Here is a 16,175-nt window from a genome sequence, read left to right on the forward strand (position 1 = left end):
ACCATACAGAGCTATTGGAATCATCAGAATTAAATTCCGAGGTCGTTTACACATAAGTCAATATCCGATCAACTTTTCCAACTTAAGTTTTCAATTAAGAGACTAAGTGTCTCATTTTACTCTGAAATCCTTCCGGACTCGAACCAACTAACTCGTTAAATCATAAAACAACTGTAAAGCATAAATTGAGCAGTAAATAGGGGAACGGGGTTATAATACTCAAAACGACCGATCGGATCGTTACATAATTCTCTTTGTAGGAAATTTCTTCCATTTTTAGAGATTCCATTCATCCAACACATCCTGAATAGTAACACATGTATGCTATCATATGCATATTAGAGGTTGACGAATTAATTCTTTTCCATTTGTTTGAAGGGTAATCTTGGCGTACTGATAAAATTGTTGGTATATGACCAGGAGGTTACGGGTTCAAGCTGTGAAAATATGCTCTTGCAAAAATACAGGGGAAGACTACGTATAAAAAGATCCTTATAATCCACCCCTTTTTCGGATCCCGTGCGTAGGTGCGTGTTCAGCACTAAATAGAAGTTTATTAGTAGTATTGCTGAAAGCTGACGAATGGAGACTTCATCATTCTTGGAAAGCTACTAATACACCCTTTCGTTGCGCAGCTCAACCATGTGATGTTTGATTTGAATCCCACAGTTTGAATGCACTTAAACCTAGAGTCTTTTTTCATCTATAAAACAGAGAAGAAACATATTTTTTTCCTCATAGTTGTAAATTTCTAATTCCAATGACAATTTAATATGGTATCGACATAAAATTTTGGAATTATTTCACTCTAACAACTCTAAAAGATTTTCCAAACAAGGAAATCGTTTACTATAACGGAGGGCAATTTACACCCCATAGGTAATATATATTAATAGACATGCCACTACTTCTCTTAGCGGCCGACTAACCTTTTCTTTTGGTCTATTAAATCAAGATGCAAACTCAGATTCAGAAAACCAAGAAGGTCAATATTTTGACGAGAACAAATATTCAATTTTGTCATCCATTATACTTTTGATCAATTCATACCAGTAAATCGTCTCGTATGTCAATGGGTAGCTCCACCACGAAATGACATATCCAAATTTTTGGAAAAAGAAATATTCAAATTTATCGTTTAACTTTTGATTATGATTTTAAATTACTTACATATCGGGTATTTAATAGATGCCAACGACAAACTACTTTTTTCAATATTAAAAGAAAGGTTTAACAAATGACAAAGTTAGCTTAATTTTAGGGAAATATTTGATAATTTTCCTTTTGAGAGAAAAAGAGACAAGGGCATTAGTAAAGTAATAAGGGAGAAGAAATTGTCCATTTCCATAACAAATTTTGAAACATTTTTGCTATTCTCATTTCTGCGGGGTGTCAACAACGAGCAGAGCTTGTTGAATGTTCGTTTGAACTTCAAAAAAAGGGTCCCCTCCTGTTCCATCCCCTCATTTCTGAACCCACCCCTCAAAAAAGCAAAAGTTGGATAAAGTTTTTCATAAGATTCTTATTTCAGACTGTCACCACTTTCAACTTTCAAATCCTTCATTCTAACTCTCCCCTCTCTTTCCTTAAACAGTGGAAAAATACGGTTATGTTTGCTCTTCTGTGTGTGTGTGTGTGTAGAGACTCCAAATACCCATGATTCCAAAGACCCTTTTCTTAACTTCCCTATGACTGAAAGAATGATAAAGAAAAGGCTCTATCTAAAGAGGGAGATTCTTTTGAAAATAAAAAATGTTCGATTTGTCTCTTCATTCTTTTAATAATATCCATTGATCCAAAATCTTCCCTTTAGTTTCCTCTCTCTCTTTTTACACCTCTTCCTTGTACTAGTATATTCCAAAAAATCTATCTCCCTCTTTTTCCCTATTCCTTCCAACCCTTCTCTAATTTTTTTCAAGAATCAAATCCAATTAAGTCTTTTTCTTTTTCTTTTTCCCTCCCTTTGAACCATTTTTATTATACTTTTGTGTTTTCTTGATGTTTGGTTTGAAATGGGTAGGGAAGGAAGAGTGGAGGTGGTAAGCAGCAAAGGGTGTTCAAAGTTGTTAGTGGATTTTTCCTCTTCATTCAGAGGGATTCCTTCTTATTCATTAGAACCACTCATAATGTCTCCTGCTTCCTCTGCCTCTGTTATGTCTGAATCAACAGTTACCACTCGATCCAATTATCCATTTTATGGACTTGTTATCTGTGTTACTGGACTTTCTAAAGGTATGATTTTTGGAATATTTTGTGAGCTTTTGCCTAAATAAAAACTGTTTTGAATTGAAAGAGAAGATGAAAGATTGTAGCTTTTCTTGTTTTTTAGTATGAAGTTGACGGTGATGTGTTCTATTTAGTGGCGGAGCTAAGTGTGTTGATGGGGTTCAATTGAATAACTTGTGTCAAAAAATTACACCGCACAAATAGGGTAAAAATGAATTTTTTGGTTTATAGTAGTCGTTGAATCTCCTTGATAGTTTAGTGTATTCACTCACTTGTTCAAGTTTGCATTTGTTTGAATCCCTTGTTGGAGTTCCCGGCTCTGCCACTGGTTCGATTCCTCTACTTTTAATTTCTTTTTCTTCAACTTATAATTGTCTTCGATATGTTATTTACAGAAGCTAGGAAGCAAGTGATGGAAGCAACAGAGAGATTAGGTGGTAAATACAGCCCACATTTGCACCCTCAATGTACCCATCTGGTGGTTCAGATATCCTTTTTTTCCTGCATTTTTTAAATCCTTGATCATTATTTCTCTATACCCTCTTTATGTTTACGACTCTGGTAAACAATAGTACTTGTAGTATTTTATCCAGTTGACAGCTTATCTTTTCCATACTTAAACAACGAGGAGAAATGAGAATCGGATAGATGGATCTAGTTAAGTGTTTATAACTTGCTTATTACACACAGGTTATCGGGTGATTCAGGTCTAGTGTTTGTAATTTTTTGGTTAAGATTTGTTGCCTGGATTGGTATTCCTTAATGTCTACTACAGCTTTTCTGGACGTAAGTTTGAGCATGCCTCGAAACATGGTTCAAAAAATGGTCTCCAGGTTGTTACACTGTCATGGTTTGTGGATAGTGTAAGAAGGAATGGTAAGGAGTGTCATCTGTTTGTAATTTTTATTAGCTTCATTACTTGTTTTCTGTATCACTCTTGTATTGCATGTTTTATGTTCTTTTTCAATTGATTAACTTTCTTATTTATTCTTCCTCGAAATGGACTGTTGAATGTGCTGATCCTGCTTCTGTTTTTTGGGTAACCTTTACTTCTTTCAATTTGAATAACATAGTCAGTTGTGATTCGTAATAGATTTTTTTCGGCAAAGGAAGATACCCGATTTTAAGCCACTACCATTTTTTATGATAATGGATGCAAGTGTAGTATAAATATATATTCTGGAAAATTTTCGACGACTTATACATTGTTTAAGCAGAAGGCAGTGGGTTAGCGCTTTGGATCCACCATCGCTTCATAGCATTTAATTCTATTCTACAGAAGCACAACTGTAGAACAGAGAGACAATGCTGATATATAGGCTTTCTTGAATTTCCTGAACTTAATGCATGAACACATTTGGTGTTAAAATGGTTGAAAAGATACACGAAGCTTTATCCTTCATGTTTTTATTTAGATGAAATAAGCCGCTTCTTTTCTTTCTTGAAGATGCTTAAGATGCTTCTACATGGATAATCAACTAAAAGTAGTTACAAAAATTGATGGTTAACTAGAATTTGTTTCCTTCTGTAATGAATAAGCCTTTTACTTTTCGTTTGTTATCAAAGCACAATCCATATTTCTGTCGCTTCTTTCACAAAAGGTTTAGGAAATTTGTTACTTTTGATTTGTCCTATTTTGTCTATGACTAAAACATTATTGCTTGTGTTTGCTCCAGTGAGGTTGAGTGAATCTCTTTATAGTGTTAAAGGTGTTGGACAAGATGGTCTCTCAGTAGATGATATCGACGGGCTTGCTCAGAGAGCCAGCAGGCAGCGTTCATGTCTCCCTGTTGCATTGCCTGAAAATAGCAAACCACCTCACATGATTGAAGAGCCACTTATGCATACTGAAAGAGAACCTAATAGAAGGACTCTGTTCAATCATACCTTTTATGTTGATGCAGATGTATCTGATGAGCTGCGTAGTAAGGTATGTTTAGGTTGTTATAGAAAAGCTCAAAATTGATATTTCTTTCAACATATACAAGATTGTTTTGCTGCAGTACTGCTTATCTAAGTCTTATATGTTTATTCCTTTTGTTTCACTGAAAATCGTTGCTATGCCACTTGGCATTTTTCTTTGTTTGTTACAGCAATACGCGTCCCTATATTGCATCATATTCTGAAGCTTAGGTCATCTGAATATAATCAAGTTATTAAAGGTGGGTTGTACTATTTTCTGACTTGTTGTAAAACTTAGGTCATCGAGTCTGCTGCAGCAGAAGGTGCTTGTTTGGTGGATCAGTGGTTTGTTGGTTGTGCTGCAAGTCATGTAGTCTGTGAAGGAAACTCAATTCGGAAATACCTTGGCCATTCCTCTAACATTGTCACAGTAAGTGTTACTCCATCCATTTAGTGAGTAAGCATGAATGCTTTCTCATGTTCGCAATTTTAATGAGAAGTGAAAATTTAAGTTTGATGAATTTACATTTCTCTGATCCCACTTTTATCTTGTCTTAGGCAAGAGCTTTACATTCCCCTCAAGGAATATCGTATCATTCCCCCGATTCATTTCTTCATTTGAATTGCTTCTAAAAATAAATAAACCTTTTTGTCAGCCGCTTTGGGTTCTGAAGAGTGCAAAGGAAAAGCGCCTGCAAAGGCTTGTTCATATGTCTGCTGATTTGGCTAGGCAAACTGGAATATTACTTGATAGCATTCAGAATACAATTAATAGCAAAGTATGTATTCACCCACCTTCCTTCTCTTTCTCTCTCTCCATATTATTACTGGTGAACTTTCCAAAGGTGCTTTCTCTATCATCTTAAAGACTGTTTAGAATATCTTCCAATTTTTTAAATCCAAAGGATGTTAGCTTTGTGGTTTCTATGACAATGCTCCTTCAGAAAGCAGATTGATCTACGTCATTACAAAAAACATATTTATCCTTTTCTTTCTCGCACAAGGACAACATACTAATTGAAGGATCTGGTTAATCTTTTATTTGAGGTTGGTGCCATGGTGCAGTAATTCTGTGAGTACATGTGGATGTATGTGCTTATCTGAAAGTCACATAACTTGGGCTTTAATTGCGGTTGGTGGTCCAGGGAAACTAGTCTAACATTGGTTCAAGGATTTGTAGTTTTGACCATGTGCTAGGGGTTTTTAGTCTTTATTTAGAAGTAGTACTCTGTTTTTCTGGTTTTCCCACAAATCTCAAAGAAAACATACATGTCATAAGGGTATCATGGTAATTTTTTCCCAAACTCTTAAGGATTGTCTTTTTCCTAATGTAAGATCTCTAGATGGACCATGTATTTTTGGTTTTGTATGTATATAGGGTTTCCCATTGATGTAGCTTTATATCCTTGCCCTTGACTATGGACTCGGAGTAGTTACGGAATTTGCAATTGGATCCTAGTTAAACTCAGTAATTCACTGCTGGCATTGACCAAAATATGGAAGTAGTCTTTCTGGTTAGCTCCAAAGTGATCACCACTTTTCTTTAAGGAAACATTCTAAGACTTCTTATATAACAATACATAAAGTTCAGCAGGGCCCTTCTTTTACTCTTTTCAGCACAACTTTTCCTCTATACTATTCTCCAAATACACAAAGTTAACTTGTAACTTCACATTTCTAATCAACTACTTCTGCAGTTCTCTATTTCAAACCTTTTCTTGGTAGTTATGCCAAGGCAGAGGTGGACTATAGTAACGGATGAACAGAGCAATTTATAGTAAGAGAGTGATCCTTGCATCTTGTGGCTATTGTAAGGTCCTTTGATCTACAGTTGATTGGTGGATATATAGTGAGGAGGTTGGCTGGTCATTAAATACCTTGACTATCTTTCTAATTTCTTGACTTAAACTACAGACGTCATAGTTGAATGCTATGCAGACATAGGTGCTGAACGGATGCCATGTAAACGTTGCCTGGGTTTGTCATCACCTACTTTTCCTAAACTTCAAGATGTAGCAAGTGATTAGTTGGATAGGGTGGCCTCCAGTGGCTGACTTTTCAAATTGGTCATGTACTAATAAAAATGTGAATGAATTTGAATTTTCTGTTGATATATTTCCTGAATGTTCTGCATTGTAGGACGTCCTTTGGAGATTTTCCTGCTATAGTTCTTCAATTTTAAAATTTCTTATGACTTGTTTATAGGAAATTAATGCTGGTGCTCATATTCAAGATACCACAAGTTCTACACCTAGAGTGAACCAGGAAGAAAGACTAAATGTTGTCAATGTGGCCAAAGAGGGAGTAAGGAAGCGTCGTGGTTGGCGTATGCAGGTAAAAGAACTTCAGTTTTTTTGGTGGAGCTCACTATGTAATTAGATGCATAGATAGTTTAGGTTTACTATATTGTGTCCTGTTATGGCACTTGGCAATATACTATAACTTTCTGTTATGACATGACATACCTCTCTTCTCTTTATCATAGTGAATTCTTTTTACTCTTGTTCTTCCCTTGTTTGGGTATAGCACTCAATTTGCCAAGAATTAATCTTGATCTTGTATATATTATTGTTCTCAATGAAATTTAAATTTAATTTTATTTGTCGATTTTGTTATTTCAGACATGTCAGACCCCTTTACGTCACCTATCTCCGAGCAGCCTTCTAGATTCCATCTGCTGGTCGATATCTGACCCAACTTCGGCTGCTTCGATTTACATGGACTCTTCTAGTGCTGAAGATGCAAATCAACAGAACACCTCTGTAGTCTTTGATGCGAAGGAGGATCACAAAGCATCTGAAGCTTCATTTGTGAACCTATCCCGACCGCTTTCAGAAAGGTTTGTCAGATCTCTTACTTTCAGTGACTGTTACAGTTTCAACGAGCAGACTTAAAACTTGTGAGATATAGTGCTCCTTTCACCTTGACTCAGTCGACACTTTTTGACAAAATAGACTACTGCCTTGGTATCTTGCAATATATCTTTTAGCTGTGTCAAACAAGTGTTTGAAATTTGTATGCAAATTATTGCATATATCTTTGCTTCGCTGAGCATATCATGTTGGTTCTGTTAGAGTATTAACATGTACTTGGAAATTTGAATAGGTTTTAGATTATGTTTGTGTATGGTCCAATGATTGCGTTAGATAGGTATTATACTTTCAAGTGTCAACAACTAATCCTATTATTTCTAATTCTACATCAACTCTTACTAACAGTTCTTATACTACATTAACTCTTTTTGGTACCGGATGTTACACAAATGTTGATATCATTTCCAACAGGAAAAATGCTTTTTCAATTATTTCATCGAACCAGAAATGCCAATGATGAAAGTCATGTGCTTGTCACATGCAGTTGGGTACTTATTAGAATTTAACGTAGGACAGTTCAAAGATCAATGTCAAACTGTTGGGTTACTCTTGGTAGAACTGATGCAATAGGGATCGAATTGCAACTTAGCTCAATCATTGAGGACTATAGATGTGATTTACTCTCTTGTTTTTTATTCCGTTTATCTTGTATTCTGTAACACACTTGTAATAATCTTCCTTTGATTGCTTTTTGTCGTTTTTGTTTGATTGCAGTGAAAAATCTGAGTTAATATTGAAAACCAACTTCCTTACTATACTGTTTCCAGTTGATCGATTTTCCGAAATGGGTCCATGTTCCAGGACCTTTTTTAGTGAGAAAGGGTTCACGTGTTTACGGGTGTTGGATTACATACATGCATTTTACCAGGTATTGGGTTTTTCCCTTGCTAGATTTGCTGCTTTTATTTATGGTGGTGATTTTGGTGAATTTTTAGGTTTATTTCAAGAATGGATTCCAAACAGAAAGATTTCACTTCCTAAAACATTACGTTTATAATTTCTGTAGGAAAACATGTCCGTTGCAGAGGTGGAGATAGCGATTCACACAGATTCAAGGCATGCTGACCGCCTAAGATCAGTTTATTGTAGTAAAGAGACTAGCGAGCGTGGTTATGTAGAATTCAAACGGATTGAATTTCTGGGTAGCCGTAAAAGTTTTGAAATGCTGAAGCGTGTTTCTGGTGATAACAACTGTAATGTCTATGAGTTATTGATCAGAGCATAAGTTCATAGGAAAAAGAGTTGGATGACATTCTACTTTGGTTTTGATTTGGCTGGTAAGCTACAACTTCTTCTGAGTTACAGAGTTTGATGTAGTGAAGATTAAAGAGAAACTGTATATATTCATCATCAAAATCATTTTTGCAATGTGATATTTTGTGTGTATATATATATCATATAGTATGGAAATGTACAATGAACTCCAGAACAACTGTACGCTAGGGAAAGTAAATTACCTATAGCTTCGGTATGATACCTGACTACTCCGCACTTGCGTCTTTTTCTTCTTCTACTACTCCTTGAGGAATACTTTATATGCTTGGTGAAAGAGTTTACAGGTTAATTAGTAAAACTAGGTTGGAGTAAAAGGAAGGAAGAAGGAGAGATTTTGTATTTGTTAAATTGAGTGCCTTTATGGATTACTAAAGAATTGGGTTCGTTACCTTACTCCTTAAGCGTAAAGTAAAATATGTGTAAAGTAAACACAACAATTTTTACTTGGAAAATTATCCGGCTCAAAAGGTGCAAAAATCATGACCTATCATATAGGATTTTAACTTCAACTTCACTAGAACAATGATCCAAATGTATGATTACAAATCCGTAACTCAATACTCTCCAGTTTTACTACTTAAACTACTCCCTCCGTTTCAATTTATGTGAACCCATTTGATTGGGCACATAGTTTAAGAAAAGAGAGAAGACTTTTGAACTTGTGGTGTAAAATGAGGTACATATATTTTGTGTGGCTATAAATTATTGTATAAAGGTAAATTGTTTCCAAATAAGGAAAGAGGTCATTCTTTTTGGCACGAACTAAAAAGGAAATATGTTCACATAAATTGAAACATAGGGAGTATTTGATTTGCAAGTTACTCTAACTTGCAAAATCCAAACACTCACTCCAAGTCACTGATCGTATATGACACTTTGATTACAACTCGATTTCCTAAAACACATTTACTAGATTAACTCAAAAAGAACACAACACTGGTACTCGACTTGAGTATAGAAAATGTAGTTCTTCAGTTGATATGCCAAAATGATGATCTCAACAGTCCAAAAAGATAGTAGTTAAATTCCCTGGACTCCGAGATCTTTTAGGAATCCTATGTGTAGTCAGCTTCTCGTTTGATAGGGCTCCTACTACTCCAAGGACTCCACAAGTCTTGGGACTCTTGTCTCTCACTTATGCAAACGTTTCTTCTTGGACAACAACCCTTATCATGTTTAGCAGTCCTCTTCCAACAAACTCGGACTTGGGTAACTTTGAGATAAAGTTATTGTCTTGCAAAAACATGCAGTCATCAACCTTGAGGAGCTGGTTCTTAACCTTGAGGAGTTGGTTCTTAGTGCAGTTAAGCAACTACGTTGAGGACCTGGTTCTTAGAGCATTTCATCTGAATAAACTTTGTTAATCATCAAAACCTCAATACTCAACAAATTCCCCTTTTTTTATGATGACAAACTTTGTGCACATTAAAATCAGGTAATCACTTCATATCACCACACTATGACCAGAACTAGAACATGTACAACATATGTACAACAAGCATACAACATCAAACATCAACACTAACATCCCCAACTCTATCTTTCCCCTTTTGGCATCATCGAAAAAAATAAAAAGATGTTAGACGGACTAAGCACAGTTAATGAAAGATTCATGACCATTTAGGCTACAATACAAGCACAAGAATTATCAAAGCAAATAAACTAAGGTGATGATATAACCATGTGAGAAGCATTAAAACATTATAAGAGATTGCATTTAGCAGTGCCAAATTAAGCCCACGACCTTGACTCAAAATATTAGAGAAAAATAAACTAAACATCCTGCAACCTACTCAGAGCTAGAACAAAAGAAGCAAGAACTAAAGTACCATTGGGATAACAAAATAAGCTGAATCCAGGGGGTGAAGGACCAGGGTCAAGGGTGAGAGGAGGATGGGGTTAAGGCTTTCACAAGGGTGACAATCTGTTGGGCATGATCCTCTTTGTCCCTTGTGAGCTCCTCCCCAAACTACCTAGTTTCTTTTCTCAACTTATCATTGTCTTCTCTAAGCTTGGAATTCTCCTCAAGGGCTAACTCCAACCTTTTAGTAAGCTCTGCTGCCCAGCTGCTACCAGGTAGAATCGCAGAACCTGTTAGTCCCCTCGCCTTGATCTCCTCATAGCTACACTGCTTGAGGGTAACAACATCCAAAATATCATTGTGGTTTCCAAACTTAAGCTCAGGCAACATAATATTGAGCTTGTCAAACAACTCAGTTAACATGAAGCCATAAGGCATAACATACTTAGGTTTGGAAGTGTTTGCAGCCCTTGCCATGTGCTAAATCATCAAGTTAGGGAGATTGATAGCTCTACCAGTGTCAAGCAGTTCCATCACAACCATGTCCAATAGGGTAGCCTCGTGCCTCCTATCAAATCTTTTGCAATATGCAGGAGTTCACAAAGTGAAACAACAACTTGTGAAAGGGAGTTATATTAGTCTTGTACACCTTCTAGGGAGCATCTAACTCAAACTTCTGAGAGAACTTCCTTGTGACCACAATTCCTGTGTCCACATCATTGTCTATGGCTGGCCACTTTTTCTTCAAGTAGTTGTCAAAACCTAAGGAGAGAATATTCAGAAGCATCCTATGCTCTTCAGCATCAAATTCCATCTCAAACCCCTTACAAAACTCTTGACTACTTTGCCATCAAATTGGAAGTTTGCATAGAATTCCACCACAACAAGCACATACACAGGGGGAAATGCCTTAACAAACATGTGTCTCCATCCCTGTAGCTCAAGTTTTTCAACTAACTGAGCCATCCCTTTCTCAACAGCGTTTGCAAGAATTTTCCCATTCAACACTTTTATGTTCCTGAACTCATTGAGCTTATCAACCACAACAGACATACTTTTCTTTCCTTTACTGGCCTTCTTAGAAGTGGTAGCTACCCTGGTGGGTTTAACAACCTTCCTCTTTTGTGCTGATGTCTTTTCTTGCAAAGTAGAATCAGACTCATCTTCTTCATTCGACTCAACCCAGGTTCAACAACTGGAACTTGCTTTCTTGGCACCTCTGGACTCCTTAATGATTTGTTCATCAACAACCTTTCTTTTACTTCTTGTGAGAGGAGTCCTAGCAGGAGGAGACACTTCTTGCAGGGATAACGGACTTTGTTGCTTTCACAAGGGTTTTCTTGCTCTTCTTCCCTACTGCAGACAAGGGTAAATGATCCTCACCACTGTTGACCTCCTCATCTCTAGTGAAAGGAGTTAACAAAGGCTCAGTTTCTTTAGCCCTTTTATCTCCACTTGCTTCTTCTGAAGGGGCTATGACAATGTTCCCAATAGCCATAGAGCCTTCAGATTCCCTTTTGCATTCTCTTCCTCACTCTATTGTTCAATACTCTCACTTTCACTTCCCTTTTATTCTTCCTCACCTTTACTCTCAGAATCACCTTCTTCCTCACTATCTTTTTCTTCCTCTCCAGAATCCCTCACTTGTTCATCTAAATTATCTTCCGCCTCACTCTCCTTCTCCTCATCAGATTCCCCCTCATTCTCACTCCTTTTCTCATCAGTATCATCATGAGCCATGTCGTGAGCCTGATGCTCCTCATGACTAGCCACCACTTGTCCTTCTTCCTCACCTCTATCATCATCCTCATCGTCAATCCAACTGAAAGAGAAACCATTAGAAGCCTCTTTATTCACTGGTTCTTTATCACCTTTCCCCTTAACCATAGGCATAACATTAGTGGTATCTACTCTTTTCTCCTGAGTTGTAATGTCTGGTTCTACAGTAGGTTCCTCTACTCGTGGTTTATCACTTGTACGTGGAACAATATATAAGGGTGAAACATTAATAACAGAAATCAGAACATCTAACTTTACCTGATCTGTAGTAGTTGACACTGATTCCCCCCGAGCCATAGCTTCCTTAACTACTGTGTCCACTTAGGAGCAACATCGATCACCACCTTGTCACTCTTAACATATTTTTTTGATGTAGCCTTGATCTTAGTGGACTTAGAGGTGTTTTTCAAAGCAGACACAGGTGTATGAGAAGATGGTTTTAGAAGTGAAGGTCCAGTAGATGTGGGAATAATGGGTAAAACAGAAATATGGGAAGATGGTGCAGTACAGTAGAGGGTATATGTGGAGAAGGAATAGTTGTGGGTGCAGGTTCACTTGATGATTTAGCACTTTTATTTGATTTAGGCTTCATGTTCTTGGGTTTGGCTTCAATCTTGGATGATGAGTTTGCTTTAGAGGGAGTTTGGCTGGATTTAGGCATGGTGATGAGAGAATGAAATTGATGAAAGAACGAGAGAAATATTTCTTGATTCTTGCTTAGGGTTTGAGAGGAATAGTGAGGTATGAGAAATGGATCAAAAGGGGACTTTTAAAGAGGTAACTCCTGATTTGACTGGAAGAAAGAGAGCAACTGAATTTGAGTTCTAACGGGACTTTAATAACAGTTACAATTGACTGTTAGAATTTTAGGAGTAATTAGACTCTATTTGCTCTAGGATTCCCCCTTAATCTTTGACTGGATGACAACTAGGAGTGATGTTAACATGATTAGAGAGTCTGAGTATAGAAGTAATTTCAGATATTAAGCCCCAATGAATTAAGACAAGATAACACGTACCTGAGTCATAGGACCAACTCCTTAGTAACTCCTTACTCATTTCTGCAATAAAGCTTCAACACTATAGGTTAGTATCATAAGACATAGTTATCAACTAGACTTTTCTGGGCGACTGTGTGTGCTCAAAACAAGCACGAGACTGAATCAAACACATTGTACTCGACCATCTATATCTAATTATACATTTTCTAGCGAATCATTGGGGTTCAAACTAGTTAGAAGTATTAATTAGACCCAGTTCCAGTCTATTTCTCTCAAAGTGATCCCTACTCAGAGCTTTAGTAAAAATATCAGCAATTTGCTCTTTAGTTTTACATAAGTTAATTGAGATATTTCCTTTTTCAACATTTTCTCTGAGAAAATGATGTCTAATGTCAATGTGCTTGGACCTCTTGTGTTGACATGAATTTTTAGCTATGTTTATAGCACTAGTGTTATCACAGAGTATAGGAAAACAATCAACAAAAATATCATAGTCCCTTAGTTGTTGTCTTATCCACAACAACTGAGCACATCAAGTTGTTGCTGCCATATATTCTGCTTCAGCTATAGATAAAGACACTGAGTTCTGCTTCTTTGTTTCCCAAGACACTAGGCAAGAACCAAGAAAGTGTGTTATTCCTGAAGTGCTTTTCCTGTCAACATGAAAACATGCATAGTCTGCATCAGCATAACCAACTAGATCAAAGTTATACCCTCTAAGATACCACATACATGGATCAGGAGTCCCTTTAAGATATCTGAGTATCCTCTTGATAGCCTTCACATGAGACTCTTTGGGATTTACTTGAAATCTTGCACATAATCCCAGACTGAATACAATATCAGGCCATCTTGCTATGAAATACAACAATGATCCAATCATTCCTCTATACAGCTTCTGTTCAACACTTTTCCCTTCTTCATCAAGGTCCAGCTTTGTTGAAATGGAAATGAGAGCGTCTATGGATTTAGAAGAATCTATGTTAAATTTCTTCAGCAGTTCCTTGATGTATTTTTGCTGATGTATCATGATTCTAGTAGGTATTTGCTTGATTTGCAAACCCAAGAAGAAGTTCAATTTACCCATCATACTCATTCCCCATCATCTCAGCAAATTCCTTGCACATTGCTTCATTAGTAGCCCCAAAGATAATATCATCCACATATATTTGTACAATCAGAACATTTTTACCTTTACTCCTCAGAAACAGTGTGATGTCCACCTTTTCCCTTACAAAGTTATTGGTTAAGAGGAATTTTGAGAGTTTTTCATACCAAGCTCTTGGAGCCTGTTTCAGTCCATACATGGCTTTGTCTAACTTGAACACATAGTCAGGAAATTCTTCACTCTCAAACCCAGGAGGTTGTTTGACTAACACTTCCTCCTTCAGGTAGCCGTTCAAAAATGCACTCTTTACATCCATCTGATCAAGGGTGAACTCTATGTGTGAAACAAAAGCTATTAGCATCCTTATAACTTCCATTCTGGCTACATGTGCAAATGTCTCATCATAGTCAATGCTTTCTTCTTGATTGTATCCCTGAACCACAAGTTTGTCCTTGTTCCTTGTGATATTTCCTTGCTCATCCAGCTTATTTCTGAACACCCATCTGGTACCTATGACAGTTCTGTTCTTGGGTCTCTACACCAAGTGCTAGACCTTGTTTCTTTCAAACTGATTTAGCTCCTCTTGTATGGCTATAATCCAATCTGGATCCTGTAGAGTTTCCTTTATATTCTTAGGTTTAACCTATGAGCAGAATGTTGTAAGTGCACATAGATTTCTTAAGGATAACCTAGTTTGCACTCCCACATTAGGATCAAAGATGATGTTCTCAAGGGGGTGTGAACTTTGATGTTTCCATGGTCTAATCTGCATCCCCAGAGATGGTTCACCCAAGGAGTGATCTAAAGGAACAATGTCAGTAGGTACAACTTCATCAATCCGGTTAGCAGTCAGAGTAGTTTTCTCTTCTTCTTGTTCCTCATGATCACTTTCAAGTTCCTTAGGATCTCCTGATCCATCTTCAGATTGATGTTCAGGTTCTTTAGAAACTCCTTCATCAGTGAGTCCTATGTCATAGTCTTCATCCTGGAGACCTTTCTAAGCCATGTTGTTAGATTCATAAAAAATAAAATAAATATTTTCTTCTACGCACATAGTTCTTTTATTAAAAACTTTGTAAGCTTTACTATGTGGTGAGTATCTCAAGAAAATTCCCTCATCACATCTGTCATCAAACTTACCTAGAGATTCTTTGCCATTATTGTGCACAAAATATTTGCACCCAAAAGCTCTTAGGTGAGTGATGTTGGGCTTTCTCCCTCGAAGTAACTCATAGGAAGTTTTATCAAGAATGGGTCTGACCATGCATCTGTTTAGCAAGTAACAAGCAATATTGACTGGCTCAGCCTAGAAGCTCTTAGGCAGTCCACTGGCAATCAGCTTGGTCCTCCCTATGTCTTCTAGGGATCTATCCTTTCTTTCTACAATACCATTTTGTTGTGGAGTTCTAAGTGCAGAGAAGTTATGATCAATACCATGTGTGCTACAGAACTCAAGGAATTTAGAAATTTCAAACTCAGTTCCATTAGGGGTGTCAATGGTTCGGTTCGGCCGATTATTTTATAAAATTTATACCATACTAATTTTTCGGTTATTCTATTATGTATAACCAAAATTAGACTTTTCGAAACCATCCCAATCATGTCAGTTTCTCTTCGGTATCGGTACGGTTCAGTTATTTTTCAGTATTTTTTAAATATCATGTAAAATTCACCAATAGAAGTAGAATGCAATAACATACGTTCTTTTATAGGACTTAGCAAAACTCTCTAGATATTTTTACTGTTTAAAGGGGGATGAATTAAAAAAATGAAAGATAACTTGAGTATAGATCCATCAACTATTCTACAACAACGTAAAAAAAAAACCAAGCAAAGGCAAAGAAAATATAAATCACACGAGTGGAAAGATATTAACCAAGCTGGGACTCAAGAATAAAGTCTATAGAAGATTAAATATTCAAAAAGATACATCTAAATTATATGAAAGGAAACATATTCAAAACATTGTAGTTTGCTACTCATTATCGCTAGAATACTTCGTGTCTTCCTAATAAAGATACTTGAAATAACTTAGTTTAAGTAGATGTAGCATAATAGGTTTTAGGAATTAGTATTTTGAGTTTAATTACTTGTTGGCTTGTAATAGTTTTCATAATTCCAAGGCCCAAAGAAAAATTTAATGCATTACTATTTTTAAACTTACTAGATAAATATATTTTTCACATGTAAAATTTATTCGGTACGGTTCAG

General features: G+C 36.5%; 2 protein-coding genes across 2 annotated transcripts; one reads left to right on the forward strand and one right to left on the reverse strand.

Moving 5' to 3' along the window:
* Nucleotides 1–1,311: 1,311 nt before the first annotated feature.
* Nucleotides 1,312–8,391, forward strand: LOC104086343 (uncharacterized). Its single transcript, XM_009590598.4, has 10 exons — nt 1,312–2,232; nt 2,622–2,713; nt 3,000–3,102; nt 3,903–4,156; nt 4,427–4,558; nt 4,785–4,907; nt 6,334–6,462; nt 6,750–6,967; nt 7,716–7,869; nt 8,008–8,391. Exons 1-10 carry the CDS (start codon nt 2,013–2,015, stop codon nt 8,224–8,226), a joined length of 1,644 nt encoding a protein of 547 aa, XP_009588893.1. The 5' UTR covers nt 1,312–2,012; the 3' UTR covers nt 8,227–8,391.
* A 4,997-nt stretch (nt 8,392–13,388) lies between these two features.
* LOC138897781 (secreted RxLR effector protein 161-like) lies at nt 13,389–13,886 on the reverse strand. Its single transcript, XM_070183792.1, has one exon. The coding sequence runs from the start codon at nt 13,884–13,886 to the stop codon at nt 13,389–13,391; it is 498 nt and encodes a 165-aa protein (XP_070039893.1).
* Nucleotides 13,887–16,175: the final 2,289 nt, after the last annotated feature.

This window comes from Nicotiana tomentosiformis, chromosome 8, assembly GCF_000390325.3.
Source record: "Nicotiana tomentosiformis chromosome 8, ASM39032v3, whole genome shotgun sequence".
Taxonomy (NCBI): domain Eukaryota; kingdom Viridiplantae; phylum Streptophyta; class Magnoliopsida; order Solanales; family Solanaceae; genus Nicotiana; species Nicotiana tomentosiformis.